The sequence below is a fragment of the Chaetura pelagica genome, unplaced genomic scaffold (assembly GCF_000747805.2).
Source record: "Chaetura pelagica isolate M959 unplaced genomic scaffold, ChaPel_1.0 scaffold222, whole genome shotgun sequence".
In the NCBI taxonomy this organism is placed as follows: domain Eukaryota; kingdom Metazoa; phylum Chordata; class Aves; order Apodiformes; family Apodidae; genus Chaetura; species Chaetura pelagica.
Window position 1 is genome coordinate 4,946,500 of NW_009952711.1, and position 18,498 is coordinate 4,964,997.

At 38.0% G+C, this 18,498-nt stretch overlaps 1 protein-coding gene across 1 annotated transcript in view; it reads right to left on the reverse strand.

Annotated features, from left to right (window-relative positions):
* The window catches only part of LOC104386002 (myocardial zonula adherens protein-like), a 47,898-nt gene that overhangs the window by 9,107 nt on the left and 20,293 nt on the right, over positions 1–18,498 (reverse strand). The window contains exons 8-12 of the mRNA XM_009994535.1: positions 17,940–18,068; positions 16,164–16,249; positions 13,624–13,729; positions 3,313–3,396; positions 2,769–2,869 (exon numbers count right to left, since the gene is read on the reverse strand). Coding sequence (XP_009992837.1) covers positions 2,769–2,869; positions 3,313–3,396; positions 13,624–13,729; positions 16,164–16,249; positions 17,940–18,068 — 506 coding nt within the window. The remainder of the gene's footprint in view (positions 1–2,768; positions 2,870–3,312; positions 3,397–13,623; positions 13,730–16,163; positions 16,250–17,939; positions 18,069–18,498) is intronic.

The following is an 18,498-nucleotide window of genomic DNA, read 5'->3' on the forward strand; positions in this document are numbered from 1 at the left end:
ACTGAGTATACTTCATTTGAACAGACAGTACTGAATTTAAGAACTTGTATTAGACTTGCAATCACTTTGTGAAGCCCTGTGGCAAGGTGAGTACCTCCTGGGACTGACATTCAATGCAAGAAGAGTATTAATCATACAAAATATAAGTTGTTTTCTTTAGCAGTTACTGTGATTTTAAAAAAATGCCCTTCATTCATGTTAGTAGAACTACAAGAAAATATTCGTAAATCATGTTAGTTCACTAAGACTGGGAGATCAAAACAAGATGTAAAAAAATACCATATATATATTTAAATAAGTTCAGTGCTAGATGCAGTCATTCCTACTGGTATGTTGAAGTCAGGGATAAGATTTTAAGTGCTTTGGAAAAAACGGAGTACTCAAAATCAAAATCCTTTTTTAGGATTGCTGTTGCTGTAGGAATTGTAGGGACTGCTGCAGGTTGCTCTTGGCAAAATTCTGTTTAATGAAAATTCCTTCCTCTGATGGAAAAGTAAATTTTGAAAAGTGACTGGGATTTTACTGCACAATTACTTTTTAATTTATCACCAATAGTCTCTCTGTCCCATGACTGGGAAAACACAAAGCAGTGCCTCATTCCAACAAAGCAAAATCCATGATAATCTGCTCTGTCAGTTACTGTTTTGAGCAACAGACATGACATCATCTGCATGTGTTGAGGGAACAGTTTGAAACAGCACAGTTGCCTCTCTCCCTCCCAGCAAGCTGGTTACGAGGTAACTTTTTCCAGGTGAATAGAACCCTCAGCCATCCCAGGTCTCTCTGATGGGTGCGAAGAGCCCTTGCACCCTGCACACAGACTAAGGGGAACTTTCAGACTAATGCCCTCTGCCAGCATCGTTTCTGATACTGCTTCTAGTAGAGTTGAAAATAAAATATATTAGAGCTTCATTGTACAAACAGAATTACAACACAATTGAAGAAAAAAATAATACAACTGTACAGCTATAAAACTCCTTCTTTACAGGCATCTGAAATAACACATTGCACTACACAGCTTCTAAAGAAGCAATATTGACTGCTGTTTCACTCACCCTGCTTCTTCTGTATCCCACTCAGTTCATGTCAGTAGCAACTTCAGATACGAAGTTACTAAAAAGCTGCTTTCAGCATAAATTTAGCAAGACACGGTGCTGCTGTTCTTCTCTATGACTTCATACAAATGTATCTAATCAAGCTGCAAAGGTGCAAGATGTTTGCTCATATTTAGAAAGCATGTTGACTTGAATGCTCAGGATGTACTGTTCTTTGTGCTAAATTCCAACACTCTCATGAATGGGGTGTATGTCCTCACCGGCCTTGTGCTTTCAGGAGACCTTCTGTTCTCAGTACTTGGGCTGTTAAGGAGACAAGAAGCTCACAGAGTTAATGTCAGAGTATCAGACAGCTGGGCTGGAAATGCCACAGCAATGAACTTGTGCCTTGTTATTGATATTGATATTATTATTGATAAACTATTAACTGTCTTCAATATCTTCCATATTTCTTTTCTATTATGCTGTAAAGAATATTTGATAAAAACATGGCAGAACTTTAGAAGTTTACATGCAGGTAATATGCATGCAGTTTACATCCAGTTAATACTGGAATGTCCAGCCATATGCAACAATAAAGACAATTTAAGAACACAATTAATTGTGAAAAGTAACTCCATAAAATCTAAACTGCATCGAGGTAAATTTCTGCATAGAGATAAATCTCAATGATAGGAAAAATATCAGATAAGTAGAGGCTGTGGTAACATAGAGAGAGGCCCCAGAAAGGACAATGAAGATAGCTTTCTGCTGGCAGCCTGAGGGAAGAACACTGGTTTTGAGGTTTCAAAACTCATGACATTAAGATATGCTCTAGGCTGAACAATGGAATTAGTGTATTTTTAAATTGGGAAGGAAGTTGCAGTTTGCATGGCAGCTTGCTGATTTCACATACTAATTCACATTCCTCAACCAAAATGATTCAATTTGCAGGGCAGTCAAGATGAACAAGTTTACTTGTTGCTAGAGGAAGTAATATGCAGTGATCCTCCTTACCTTACTAGTTTTGCCCCTCCCTGTGGTGACTTGGGGTGGGGGGAGATTCAAGCCCATAGCCTTGCTGCCAGGGCTCAGTGTGAGTCTATTGCAGCATTCAAGGCAGAGGAAGAGGAGGAGAAGGGGAGGCATGATACCTGCATCATCTTTACAAAGCCAGGTTATGGAGCCACTGGCCAACACAGATCAGAGACAGCCCTTCCAGTGCAGAAGTGGTAAAGTTACTGTGCTCTTTACTTGGCAATCTTCCACCTAGGGCTACGTTTATCTCCAGAAATCCCTGCAGCCCTAACATGGCACGGTGGTTTTGCCTGCCCTTTAACACGGTGCTGCATGAAGCAGCACAGCCAGCCCTGCCCAGCCTCAGGGCAGAGCTGTCCCTTGTCCTCTGCTGTGCCACCAGCAGACACATTTCATCAACATTTCCCGTATTTCACAAAGTCAGATCTCCTGACTTCTAGCGTTATGACCTGCTTAAATGACATTACTGGAAACAGGTACTCCCCAGGGGTTTGCAGTATGTTTGCTTTTTTTTTTTTTCTTAAATCCTACTCCCTAAGGCATTGAAGTACACTACACCTAGTAGATGTGCTCTTTGAAACTTGCAAATCTCCACAACCCATTTGAACAGTTAATTAGCACAATAGTTTACTAATGCAGCACCAATAAGGGACATCATGAAGCACCTTCCTATGAACAAGCAGAAGTAGTAAATACCTGTATGGAAGATCACATTCTACACCAGCATCTCTGGTTTCTATATTGGTCTTTGGTTGGTTTTCCATTAAGAAGTCCAATTTATCTTGTAATTCTTTATTCTGGAAAACAGTAATTATCCTCACAAGTTTACTTTATTTAAATTATGTTAGTTAGAAAAAGAAATACAATTGGACATTGGCTTCTCCTCTCAAGAAATAATGTAAAAATATCTAATGAGAAAATAAGGGAATCTTTGCTTCTGGGAAAAAAAACAACAAGAAAAAACACAAATTAAACCAACAGTTTTATTCAGAAGCTTCTACTTTAAGCAATTATAAGACGGTTATACAATTGTCTGTTAAAAAGCTTTGCATGAGCATTGAGACTTTGTATTACATATATTCCTCATGTGACTGGTATCATAAGTTTCATTTCCATACTGAAGAACAGCAAATACTTATACTAAGTATGCATCCAGATAACATGAGGTGACATTGATTCAAATTTTATTTGGTTTCATAAAATAATTACGATAATATAAACTTAAAAGGTAACACCTTACCTCACATTCTAAGAAAGATATTTTTTCTAAAAGCTGTATTATAAATAATTCCTTTTCTTTTACTTTCTTTCTTAGCATTTCAATCTATGAAGAAAAATAAAACAAAGATATTTAGTCTAATGAAGATGGGAGAAGGAGGAAAAAGACCCAGATACCACAGGAAGAAAACGTTTAATTTTATTGTTCAGCAACAATTGAACACCTATACATATTCATACTGTTTTAATCCATGGTTTAGCCATCATTCCACACAATTAGGATCATTTATATAAAGATGATACACATATATGAACATGAATTTAAGAATTTGTATTTTTCTGGAAAGAGAACAGAAACTCAAACATTGTCACGTAACAAAACTAACTAGGGAAAACTCCATCTTTGATTCAGAGGCTTTTGCTCTAGTCAGTTTTAACTGCACCCAAAAATATCTTACACATTTCCTAGCTTCTTGAAGGTCTTATTTGTTCAGTTAGAACCCACCATACCAGACTCATTAAAAAACCCTGCATTTTCATTTTGCAGCTAGGGAATGGAAAGAAGTTATTTACAAATGTTAATGAAAATAAAGTTAGCTGCACCAGAAGGATTCCATGTTAATACTGTTCTTTATATTCTGGGATTTCTGCTGGTCATATAGCCATACAATGGGAACATTTGCATTAAATCTTTCCCTGCTCCCAGCATAAGCAGGTATGACCAGAGAAAATGGGTATGACCCAGATTTCATACCAGTTTGCTGGCTCAAAGCTGTTGTCATTGTGTGGCTTCTAAAGCTCCTAAAGCCACAACGAGATTTCCTTTTAATTCTTCTGAACCTTCTGCTTAAAGCAAGATTTGCAGAGTGAGATTCATATTGTTACCAATATGAATTGGTAACAACCAATTGTTGACTGGCACAGAGCTCCTGGTTAACCAGCAACAGTTGTTGACTGGCACAGAGCTCCTGGTTAACCAGAGTTAGGTGATAACAGCATCTCATGCAAACAAACTGAATTTTCTCCTCAGACCAAAGGAAAAGTCACTTATACTCTCTCAGCCCCTGCTGACTACACCTACTAAAATAGCAGCTAATAAAACAACAGCTAAGCAACAACTTTAATTGTTACTCCTTCGCCAGGAGGCAGATCAGGTCATTCATTACTCATAGACAGCTGTAGACACTCACCACTTTACAAGCACAGAAGACAAGGTGGTTCTTATATGTGTAGTTACAGTCTAATTCAGGTGCAGAAAGCAGTGTTAAAAATATTTCTAAGGAGAATGATTTGAGGGAGAAAAGGGATTCTGCGTCATGTTTGCATGCAGGTAGGAACTGGGGAAAGATGGACTTCCCATTGTGTTCTGTGCTCATGCAATTCTTGTCCTACAGCAACATCAATTAAAGCTGATTCAGTGGAAACTGTTTTTGCTCTCAGTGTTAAATGACATCAGGTCAGTAATTTTTCCAATTAAATATAAAGCCCCTTTTCTTAAAAAACCCAATTAAGGCAGGATGACATGACAGTCAAAGCCCCTATTTTTCCCCTATTAAGTCCATGGAAATGTGTCTCTTAACTGAGGTGCTGGAACATCAAATGTTTCCACAGTTCATTACAGTAAATTAAAGATAGAAAGTCTTTGATCTTAAGCCTGAAGCAAATCAGAAGTAAACCAAGCTTGTAAATGGATGGTCCATGTTACAAATGGAATGCCATGCACTGCTTTTAGTAAAGTATATTACTCTCTCTATATAAAAAGTGGACCCCTTAAGGCTATGTTAAGTAAGGAAAGAAGATATAAAGTATCTTGCACATTCCTTCACACTTTGGGCAATATGCCAATTATAAAAAAAACCAAATATATGCCCGTAGCTTTCCATCACATGAAAACAAGAAAAATGCCTATATGCATAATAAAAACAGGTATTTTCTATAGAGCTTCACATTAAGTGAGGTAGTTTTACTTTGTCAAGGTACTGATTGGCTGTGGGTTTCATTGATACCATTTTAGGGAAAAAAGTAATAATAAGTATTTGTTCAAACAAATCCTTCACATTGGATACAGAGACACAAATTCTATAAGGATGTTTTTGAGCTATTTTTAACTAGAATAGTCTGAAGGCAAAAATTAGCATGGGCACCTTAAAAACTAACAGAATACAAAGAGACCTCTGCTACTACAGTCCAAGGGCTATAACAGCTTCCCCCAAAGCTATGACACACCTTTAAACCTACCCACAGGCCTGACACAGATGACACATCCCACCAGGACAGTTTACTACAAAAAAAAGTTTATTTACTCAATAAGGACCTGAGTACACATCATCTTATGTCATTAGCACCAGGAGTGAGCAAGCCTGGTTTGATTAATCCTTGAGGGGATATGTGACAGGAAAGACAGGAATAACTTTTGGGGGTTATATTTATGTATTACTATATTAAATAAAATGAAACCTTAATACATGTGCATAAAGTAGAAGTGATGGTTTTCTTTGAGAGAGGACTGTAACAAGAACACTGAATCATAATGTTGATATTGTGTAAAAGCAAGTAAATAAAAAATAAAGTTCACGCCTTTTTACTTAATGTAATTTTGATTTTTCCATGAAAATATTATGGCAAACTAAAATAACATAGTAACACTTACAGCACCATAAACCTGTATTGCACAAACCCAAGCAGAGAGTCTTTGTTTCAAGAAGTTGGATAAAGCAAGAGTACGACTAGCAGGAGAGAGCAATAGATTTTGACTTTTGGTTGAATAATAAGGAGGAGAGAAGAAGCAAGATAGGTCAAACACAACATTGAACTGAGGGCCCAAGTGGCAGCCAGAATAATCTGGGGTCAGACACAAATCAGTGCAAGCCAAGGATTCTCAATTTCCATGTACTGACTCTTGGATCTGAGTCACTTCTGGACTGACTCCAGGACAAAATTATCACCAAGATGTTCCTACATTTTCTTTCAGCAATTCCCAGGGCCTATAATCCACCTCATCCTTGCTGGGTCTGCACACTTTAGCATTTCAGCTCACTGCCAACTCAGCAGCTCACTCCCAAACCTGGCTTTTGCACAACTACCCTCTCAGATTTCTCCATCATTTTCTACAAGCACTATTCTGGTACATCCTTCAGCCTCTTCTCTTCCAGCCTTCTCTAGAAGTGCCCAGACAGTTTCTTGCACTTACTCTTGACCTGACTTGCATTGTTAGACCAACTGGCTGTTCTTTGCCCTCCAGGTTTCTACTAGTGTTTCTACACGTTTCATGTCCACACGAAGCAAACAAAAAATGGCAACCTACTTAGTAATATCATTTCACATTAATGACCCACTCATTCATTTCAAAACAGTTCTCCTATACTAAACATGTGATTTAAGGAATTCTGGGCCACACCATCAGCTTCTTTCCTTTTGCTTCATTCTGTCTTACCTCCCCCACCCCACTCGCTCTGTCTTACCTCCCCCAACCCACTGTATTCATTGCTCCTGCTTTCCCTTCTCCTGTTGGGAGATATCAAGACTATTCAAAAGCGGGAAGGAAAGAGCTACAAGGCCAAAGCTACAGTACTGTAACTTATCTGGTCTGCCAGCAACTGAGGGACATTATGTGCTCTTAGGCCACCCCACGGGCAGGGAGCAGAGCACATTCCCCAAAGTCCTGGAACAGCTCAGAGAGATGAACCCCCTGGCTCCATCACTCAGTGCTCACATTGCTCAGGAGCTCTGCCCTTGGGACAGGCCAAGGCAGAGAGGGGCACATGAGCTCACCCTTTGGTCACCCTGCTTCAGTCTCCAGCATCTGGCTGTTGGGTTCAGGAAGGGCATCATCCTGGCAGCATCCATGAAGTTCCCTGCAGATCTTGTTGGGTGTGCAGTTCATATTCCACATACCCACTGCAATTTTTAGTGATTTGAACCAGCCATTTCTCTTGCTCCACCAAGCAACTAAAGTTTGCTTCAGTAAGATAGAAAGCTAGATGCATGGGTCAGCAGCATTAAACTGATCTCATGGATGTTACACCTAAGAGCAGTCAAGAGAAGAATCACGAGACCTAAAAGGATGGTAGTAGTGATACGAAAAGGGAAGTAATCAGAATTGCAAAGCAATGAAAGCAGAAGGAAGAAGCATCTTAAGAGAGAATTAAAGTTGTGTCCAACTGTGCAGCTTTTATAAAGGAAGTCTGAAATAGCAAACTTTATTTTATTCTGTGTACTCAAGACACAGTTCTGGAGGATTGAAATATACAGTGATCTATTAGATTGGAACAGATCCAGCTGTTAGGTAAAAACTCAGTCAACATTTACCACTTTATACCATCATCCATTAGTTTAAAATATTTCTCAGAACATAAGAGTATTTATATATTTAAGTATTATGTATTATTCAAGTATTTTATGTTTTCCTTATTAATCCATCATTAATGGATTAGGCATCTGTAACACTGATACAGACATGAACAAACTTGTCATAAGTATGACAAAACACAGGACAAACACATTCTGTATGATGCAAAACAAGACAGACAAGACATTGCAACATCACACTGAATTCTCAGAGGTAACTGCCATGCAAAAAGAACAACATTTTAGTCAGTCCAATATTTCACTGGACCTTAAGTGGTATTTATCCGAGGCCAGACAAGAGTGTTGAAATTTTCTTAGGAACATAATACAGTAAGGAGGAATTAGTATCTTCACCTTTTAATTCTCCTTAAATCACTGGAGTGACCCCTAAATACTTTTTGTATTTGAAAACTTAAGTTGTAGTTAAAGCAAAGGTAACAAGTGATTGATTTAAGTTAATGCACCTACTTAGAGACCTTCCTAACCTAACAAGCTGTATGAACACATTACACCAGTCTTTGATGTACATCTATCACTCAAGCATTATCTGTCATCTAGATGTCCTAATGAGTTATAAACATTGGCACAGTGTCTAACAGTTCAACCCACCTTATTAAGAACTACCTTGGTAATGCTCAAGCTTCTAATTAATAACTTAGCCAGGCAATTTCCAGCTGTAAGAGCTGATGCTGTGCGTGTACAAACACTCTCACCAAAGACAGTGGTGATTCTACTTCTGCCAATAGATAAGCAATGTACTGCATTGCTCAAGTCCACTGAGGCACGCCAAACACTTGCCCTAGGGGGTGAGTGATTTATGTTCTGCCATTTATCTTCTTCCTCCAAGCTCACAAGGTGGGTTTGTCTTTCTACATTTGTTGTTTGTGTGGGTTTTTTCGTTGTTGTTTTAGTTTTGCTGTAGGTACTGTGCAATGCAGATTTGGGTTAATAAAAATTTGCCATCTATCCATGGCTGGTAATTCCATCTTCTCATCCTCTGTGCTTCTGTGTGGCTTCTTTTACTTGATCTAAAATTGAAACTGTACTTCTATATTAAAACTGGGATATTTTGCAATATATCTGGAGTTGAAGTATCTTGATACAGAAGTTTTCAGCTGGTTATTAAGTCTTTGGTTGGAAAATCTCTTCTTTATTCCCCATTTGTGCAATACAAAGTATCTTCTGTATTTGGGATATCATTTGCTTATTAGCACTTTGTCCTTTCATGCAAGTATCGTCCACAACAGAACAGGACACAGCTTCTCCCTGGGGTTTGGTCACCATTTATTATCCAACGAATCTGAGACTAAAGCTGGAGAACAGCTCATGGGCCATGACCTAGAGACAGTTCAATTCAGTAGTTAGGGGAATTTCATGTGAAAAGTGAGTTCTGTAGATAATTTCTTGGCATGGAATCAAGTATCTTTTTCTCTTCTCAGTCCCCTTCAGAACAGCTCCCTGAACTTGCATCAACCCACTTGCCTTGGCTACAAAATGTAAATGCTTATTTCCTTCCTTCTCCTGCTTCTAAACAATGAAACAATATTACATATAAAATAAGCTTACTAGGCCATGAAACTGCAATCCATTTCAATGTCAATTGCACAAATCCCAGAAATAAAGCTCTCTTAAACCTCTCCAGGTTTGAAACTGAGATCAAGTCAGAAAATACTTTTATTGCTGTTATAAAATCAAAGGTTTGTATTCCTTTGAAGACTCTAAGCTTTACCCTACACTAAACTCTCTCTTATCTCCTACACTGGCACAGACAGGATAAACTCATTTAACATATATCAAGTAGATAACTTAAAAAGACAAGCTTGTATCCCTCTCACAAATCAATGGCAATTTCAACCCTGAAAGAAGCAATGTGGCAGGAGCTTCCCATGCCCTCCCACAGCACCTGCCTGCCCAGTTCCGTCTCTGCATTGGGAACTCTCTAGTGGAAAAGCCTGAAGTTTGCATGCTTCCACCTTTCACATTGAGTGTCCCTGCAAATTCTTCATCTGTCTTTTTCCTGGATTGTCTTTGAAAGCCTCTCTATGCTCAACCATACTTTAAGATATCTACAAAGGCAAGAACTAAAAAAAATATATTAAAAAGCAATCCAGCTTATGATTATTAATCTTAATGGATTTTATCAATGAGCTCTGGGTGGCCCACTCTGGCCATCTGTCTCTTCTCACTCCTTTTTTGAAAGCCTGCTATGTAAAAACAGTAGAAGAAAAGGACTGGGTTTCTGCACACCTGCCAAATGCAGGTCCTGCACTTTCAACTGCCAGCACTTCATGCTATACTAAGCTAGGAACAAGCAGATTTATTTAACAAACAAGTTCAACACAGGGATAAAACTGTCAGCCATAAATCATCTGCAGTCTCTCTAACAAGAACATGAGGCTATGCAGGATAACTTTCTGTCCAGCTGGTGCCCTAATGGGCTGAAATCTTTGCTCTCTCAGCAGAGAATCCCTACAAAGCTAAAAACTGGTCTGACTAGGTCAAGTTGAAAAAAGTTCTATTAATGCCTGAGATTGAAGGTTTTATCTTCAGATAAAAAAAGTTAGAAGCAAATTATTTCTTTCCTAACAAGTAAAAGCACACTGAACTGTGATTGTCCTCTGCTGGGCTCAATTCCACAGGTCATATATCTACTGCATTCAGCATCCAACAAGGTGGGTCCTGTGAAAAGGAAAGCTTTAATACTCTTTTCTTCCATGGCCTCCTACATTTGGTGCTTCTCTGCCAGTATCCCATTTCATGCATGTCTAGATTAGGACTGACCACAGGGGTTAGAAGTGCCTCATGCATCACAAAACTCCACTTTATTGCTTCTCTCATTTCCTCCTGACTGCTTGCTGTTCTCTTAGGGAATGCCCTGCATCTGTTACTTGCAAATGATCCATCATCTTTGCCTAAGAAGGCCTGAAGAGCAATCTATTTTGTGATTTTTTAGCCAGCAGGCTCATCTCCGTACTTGTTCAATTTCAACAGTTCTCTGTATGCATTTGAAGCAGCATTTCCTGTTTGCTCAGCACCCCTTTGAAATGATGCTAATTTCTGTAGCTGCACTGTGTCTAAATTTGAGATGATAACAGCATAAACCCCTTGTGGTTTACACTGAAAGAATAAGCCCCTCATTTATAGTTCAGATCTGTGTCTGAATACACCAAGATTATTACTAAATAAAGCTCATCCTGTAGTCAAGCAAGTACAGGCTTAGCCATCATTCTCAACTAGTTCACCCAGTAGCAACTTCTAACAAAAGCACTGCAGACAGTTTTGACCATTTGACCATTATCCATTTCTCTTCTGAGTTTCCCAGGTTTGCCTGTTCTCAGTCTATTCTCATGCAAGAGAGAAGCTAAGTGTTCAGAAAGCAGGCTTTCTAGATGCTTTGATCATTCTTTCTTTCTTAGGTATGTTATTTAAATGCAAGTTATTGATCATGACAATACCCTTATATACATAAAGATAGAATGTTAGTTTACAAATACCAGTCATGAAAGTATTGCAATAATGAGTAACATGGCAGGTTTTGATGAGACTTCTCTGGATGTTCCTCTAGCCATTACATTCTGCATTCAGTTAAATTCAACGTAGAGAGGACGTGTTCAAATACACCCTGATTAACACATTTTCTGGGACTTTTAATAGCAGTGCAATTTCATCTTTCTTGCTTACTTTAGAAAGTATGTTTCATGTTTCTGTTCACTTATTTCCACTTAACTCCAGAAGAGTCTCTCAGACAGCATTCCTTTTCAACAGCCTACCTTTTAAGAAGTAGTTTTGTTGTCAATTTCTCAGCTTCTATGGCATAGGTAGTAAGTTTTACTTAATATGAGCCTAAAAATACTCTTCTAATATTTGTGTAGAGAAGAGCACAAAATAATGCGTGGATAGCTCAGGGCATAAACAGCTGCAATCCTTTTTATCTTCCCCGTGGTGGATGGCTACTTTTCTCTGTTCTACTAAAGCTGCTATTTTTAGGCCTTTAATAAAAGAGCCCAGTTTAAAAGACTGCATGCCAACTATATTGTAGGTATTTCCTCAAACACAGTACAAACACAAACCACAGATAGCACAAAATTAAAAATCATTAAGTGCCTAATGTATTTGGTACCATCTGTCCTGATCAAACCATGTCACAGGAGCCTTTTGTTAGCTTGCTAGTGAATAGAAAGATGCAGCTACACGTGTTCATGCAGTTCTCAAGGAAATGCAATTAAAAGAAAAACTAAAACACAGAAGGACTAAAGGAGAGAGAAAAAAAAAACATATCCCCTGTGGCTACATGTCAGTCAAGGATTTTTACAGAGATATAACTGATTTTGAAAAAGCAGGTAGACATCAATTAAAGTAGACATATTTGACAGCTAAGTACTGATTCGGTCACCTAACATTCTACTGGTTAAATAGGATAACCAAAAGATCTAGAAGGGCTTTCTGTGTATATGAAGGCACCAGCAGAGATACATTGCAAGGAATCAGCAAACTAAACTCACTCATTATGAAACAATGATCAGGGGCCTGTACTGTACACATTTTTGCCCAAACACTCCATGGAACTGAAAGTATTTGTTATCCCAATGAAGCCCACTAGAGGTCATTACGTGGAGAAGTTTAAAATTGATTTAATAATAAAGAGGCAAGTTTAGGCCACCATCCTCATATGTATTACTAGAATCATCTGAGTTGCCACATACATGACAAAATGACAAGTCCTTTAGAACTTTTTGTTAGAACAGGAGATGATGGTTGGCTTACAGAGATACAAAGCAGATTAAATAATTGTTCCCATAATCCATTAGTTAGATGGACTGGAGTACTAAATTGGAGAAGTTTTCCTTAATAGAACACAATGGCATTAAGACACTTAGCTCAGTTCTAGAGCACCTGCTATGATGCTTGAGAATAGTGCAGATGGCAAGCTGAACAAAACGTCAAGACTTTATACCAGTCTTCTATACTGATGATATAACAGAACTTTAATGCAAAGAGATACTTCTGCATCCCTCTGTGTAAAAGGCACTTAGTATCACACATCTGATCATACAGCAGGACTACATCAGAGTCTTATAAAACAAAACAGAAATAGGTAAATATATACATAAAAATATAGGTTTTATACATTTATAAAAATACCACCTTGATAAAAATGGAAAATCTCCATGTCTGATCAGAAATCCTGTAGTAGCACATTGTAAATGCATAAAGAATGCCTTAGATTAGAATGTTTTGCAAATGTTAGATTTTGTGAATGTGTGATGTCCAAATACAACTAAAAGATATTTCATGAATGCCTATCCTCTGTGCAATGGCCAGGTTCAGTGTAATAGTGCTGTCAATCTGCTGTGTAAAGCTCCAATATAAACTTAAGTCACTTATTTCCCCTGTCATTCTTTCATGCACTTGGAGAAAGAGAAACGTCTGCAAACACAACCTTCTGACTGCTAAATGGCTTCTTGGCACACAGGTAACCTGCAACTTTCCATCAGAAAGCCACTTATAATTTTACAGGAAATTGTATCAGCTAAGATGGTATCCCAAGATTAGGGCAAAAAAAAAAAAGATGGATGGTGAAAAACTGTGTTTGCCCCCCAATACCTCTGTGAAGGTTCTGCCTTCCACTTCTGTACAGGAAAGAGGAAGGAGAGCCTCAAAGACCAGTCTGCATTGTTTCTTCAGTTACCTTCTGTGTACTTCAAATTAAGTTGGAAGTTCTATGTTCTATTTGCTGGAGTACCATGAGTGGCTCCAGAATTAATGTCTGCCTAAAGATTCCAATATATAAACTACAGCCACTGGATTAAACTGCTTTTTTCCTAGTCTTTTTGCTTCACTAGCTCCAGTTGCCTAACTCACCCTCCACTGTGTTTATAACTAAGGCAGCGTGAGGGAACTGCACACAGAACAAAGACTTCTTTGGATTATGTACTAAAAGAATCAGTGTTCCCAAAAGACCAAGAACTATTTTGCTAGATCTCACCTCCTCGACCATGTGCTTGACTTTCTTCTGTTGGCAGTGGACCATGTCATCTAGATGTTTGATTCGCTCTCTTAGGCTGGCTGCCACCTCCTCCAGGTGCTGTGACCTGTGCAGAACAAGGTAGAATTCAGCATCACAGTGGGGAGCTGTGCAGTATAAGCAAAATGAGAACAACCCCCACAATCCCTCCATATATCAGGAACACTACTCAAGGAGTAGGTAAGGCAGATTCCACTGAGAGATGTTAATTTGTCTAAAGTACATTTTAATGGTAAGTCAAAGTGGATGTCTCCACCCAAGTTCACTCACCTTTGTCTTGCATACTGGTGTGCTTACTCAGAGCCTGAAGTGCTGACAATTAAACAATGTGACAAAGCTCACTTCCTTAAGATGTCTGGTTTTCCTTGAAGTGAAAGGCATTTTGACAACTCGATCTTTATCATCAGAAAGACACATGTATCCTGACTTACTACCACCTGCAAATGTTTTGGAAATATATACTAAATAAAAGGCAGGAAGTACATCTGCTGGCATCCTTTTAAAAGCTCTCCTGCTACAGGGAAGCCTTGAGTCAAGGACTTGGCATATCTGCCAGCAGTAGCAGAATGCTAACTGGAGTTGTATTAACTTATCAACAGTCAGTAGGAATTGTTGCAGATGTCTCACTTTTGTATGTATGACTCTTTAGACAGATTCTGCAAAACAGATTTCTTAATTCTGTTTAACACAGAAATTGAACATCCACAGAACTCCTGACACAAGTTGGTTTGACAGTTTGCCAGAAAAGTAGTTTTAGAATATGCAAAGAAACAAGAGGGAAGCTTTTTAGTAAGTTTTTGGCATATGGCCATGGGAGCCTCAATTTTCATATAAATATACAATTATTGAAATTCTTCAAAGAAAGCAATAATTTGCTTAAAAAAGAAACTTCTGTACTCCTAGGTTCAGGACTGGACAGAATCTGAGAAGGGGAGGAAGGGAATAAAAAACAAAAAGGCTTTTTTCATCTTGTTCCATGCACAGCAGAAGAAACTGTTGAAGCTACAAATAGAAAAACCATTCTAAGGCAATGAAGCAGATGGCAAACTGTATGACATGATTGCAGTGAGTGACTGAAATTGTACACCACTGCTCCCAGAGAGAGGGTCTCTCCTAGTGAAGTGCTCCACAGAACTGTAACTGCAGCACTTTGACAGGGACTTAAAAAATCAAGGTGTTGCTGCAGGTTTCTCAATCCTGTATATTAAGGTCTCACAAAACTGCAATTCACATTTTGAGGACAGTTGTAATATATATGTAGTCTCTCACTGAAAAATTCAGAATTTATTTTTTAAATATTCAGAATTTAAATAAATAAATAAATCAGAAATTGTTATTTTTACAGGATGCTCTGAATAACTCTCATTGCACTGAACTGGGTAAGTTGGTGACAAATCAATACAACTAGGCAGTGAGATGCTCTTGGCACGGACCTCCTTTTATGCTTATGCTCCCTACAGAACAGCAGGATGCCAAGACTGTAAAACTGAATTTCTGGGTGCCACGGAAATATAAGTAGTAATCAAGCACAATTACACAGTCTCTACTTACAATTAATCTCTAGCTACTCAAGTACTGTCATATAAACCTTTGAGTGGCAAATGCAATTTTTACTCCAATGGCAGTGACCCTATTTCAGTGCTGCATAGATTGCTCTTGAAACTTTGCCTCTGGCTTTGCTTGAAGCATCCTTTTGCCTGGTCATGATGCTCTGTCAGTCATAATGGATGCACATGCCACATGTGGGCAGAAACAGCACATCCAGGTGCCACTACACCACTAGATCTGTCTTTTAAGCCTCATGCTTTTGAGACAACCAGTCACAGAGGTCTCAGTGCCAATAACACCCCCCCCTTTACTTTCCCCAGATTACTTCATACCTTATTTCTGCACTGGGATGCTACACGTGGAAGACAGATTTCTTCTACACCTTCATTTTGTTCAAGTGCATCTGTTAATTTGCACCACATCTGTAAACCTTTCCCTTTAACCCTCAAACATATTCCCCACCTTCCTTCTTTTATCTCTGACAGTTACAGGCAAAACTCTTCCTCTCTTCAAGAATTCACCTTTTCAAAGCATATGTTCTACAGTTTAATACAGGATATGAAAGGTCTTTTCTTTTAAAACTGCATTGAGCAGTCTAGAAGGAAATAATGAAAGTACTCACAGTCAGGATCATACAGTAACAAATCTGGGAATGTACATGTAAGAAAAATGCAACACAGAAATACATCACAACTTGTTCCATCTAAAATGCCTAACTCTGCATGTTTGTGAACAACTCTTCAAGAAAGGTGCATGAAAGTGGCTTTTGTTGCAAAAGTTCATCCTCTTGATGTTTTATTTGTAAATAAACTTACATTCAGATGGACAATCCCTACCAAACTGCAGTGTTAAAGGTAGAAAAAGCAAAATTCAGGTGTCTTCAAAAAACAAAAGCATGAGCCCCTGAAGTTTCCTAGCAATGCTAGAAGTTCCACAAACAAGATATATCTCACCTTTCACTGTCAGAGTTGTTTTCAGATTTTGCTCCAGATATCTGCATTTCATTTAGTTCAAGTTGTTTTTGCAGCTGGTGACGTTCCTAAGCAAGAAATGTTATCCTTCAGTTTCTCATTTGTCAAAATGTAAAGGCTTCCCAAAGCATATTTCAGTGCAATTCAAAAGATAATTTGTGAAATTAGAATAGAAACAGATTAAACAAAATTCCTGCATTTCCTACAGCCAAGGAGCACAGAATGCATAATAACATCAAATTCCCAGCTATGCATGGAAACAAGACCAGAGTTCTCAATTACCTATTCAAAGATGTACAGTTGTACTTGAAACTGATTTTTTTTTAAGAAGAAGATGAGTCATCACAATCTTTAACTACAGCTATGTGAAATTTTCCATGTCATCACTCCAAAAAGATCTCTTACTCCAAGGCTGAGATAAAAGGTATTGCTCTGTCTTCTTCTCTAAAATACTTGTTTATTTTTAGGTGGCCACTAGCAGAGTACTTAGGAAGATCTATGAGGACTTGAGGACTGAATCAACACAAAATACCTGAGGAGTCTGCTACTCGCTTTAATGGGAATTTAACAGAAGCATTCAGTTTTACTCTGGAAGTATCAGCCAGATAAGAGCAAATAAAACAATCAACTAATCTGTACTTGAGAACTACATTGCAATCCTTTATTCACTGCATAATAGTTACAAGTCTGAAACCCAGATTAAATTAATGGAGCGACTAAAAGGGCATCTTAAACTGAATGATTCTCAGTGTAATCACTAGTTCTCCTAATAGATTTGCAAATATTGGACAATAGACAGACACTATTCAGCCTAAGGACTAAACAATAACATTATTTCTGAGGTAGGTGAATTATACCAGAAAATGAAGAGGAAATTTCACTATAACTCGTTGAGACAAAAGATAGAAAGCTTTTTCAGATATCCAAAAAGTTTCAACAAATTAGATTCATATTCAGGAGGTGTCCTGTGATACTCTCAGGCTTAACAATACTTTAATAATAATCTGACTACTACTCTGATCTTTGCCCTGGAGCACAGTCCATAAAAAAAGATGAAGGATAAGCAGGAAATAAAAAGAAGTGATACAAAAACTGCTACAATTAGTTTTAGGGTAGTGCTGCCAGTGTCACAAGAGATAAAAGTCTCAAAGCATTTTTGTCTTTCAGAGCTTTAAATGTAAACTGTCAAAAAAGTGCTCTCAATTACAGTGTGGTAGGGAATACTTAGCCAGGGAGAGGAATAATTAATAATTTTTTAATGCTAGCAGGAAAGGAAGAACCTAAGTTTTTAATAAAAGGCAGTAAAAATTACTCTTCCTTCCCTTTTCTTAAAAATTTTACAGTGGACATTTTAGTGGAGCTACCAACAGCATTTCTAAGTGACTTTGAATCGTTTATGATTACTACTTCATTAGGCTTAGGATACCTTGCACACTGAATAAAGACTGAATGGTCTTTTTTAACTCTTTCTTTAAAAAAATACCAGCTTATTTATTAGGTACATTTTGACACTTTAGGCAGCCCTGACAGTAAAGACCAGCAGAAACATAACAGAACCACTTAATCAGTGTCTCTCTAGATAGTTCAAGTCCATTTCCTTATAGGGATATAATAACTAAGATGCAAACAGCAATGGTATTGATAGTCACTGACAAGGGAATGGAGCAGCAGACACACAACAAAAATTTTAAAATGTTCAAATTTCCTCCATGGGCTTCTGTATTTCCTTCAAAGGCAGCACTCAACTAACTCTCATACCTCTTCCATGCGCTCAATCAGCCGGTCCAGCTCACCAATCCTCTGGTCTTTTTCCTGTATGCTTGTTTCTGTAATCTGCATCTTCTTATTCGCCTCTTCAATAGCCTTCAGAAGCCGATTCGTTTCTTCCTTCAAATAAGAATATTCATGGCCACATTAACATACAATATATAAATTAGGATTTTATTGATTTATTTTTTTTTACACCACAGAACCAGGCTAATAGCTTTGAAGCAGAACTCAAAGCTTTTCACACCTGCCCAGAAGTCTGGAATAATTCTGACCCTAAATGTGAACTGTAGAGAATAAAATCTTTGAGGCACTTTGAAGTGCACAGGTATTTGTAAAGTACCATTATGAAAATCTGAGATAAACTTTTACCCATTTCTCAGATATTTGTTTTCTCTTCTGAGGGTGCTGTGAAGTAACATCATAAGGAAAATAAGCTATTGCAGAAGACAGCATTTTATACCAAAGTTTGGCTTGTTCAGTGTTTTACTTTCCTCACATACAAAACAATATAAAATAAATAGAGTGAGGAAATCTACCTTCAATCTCA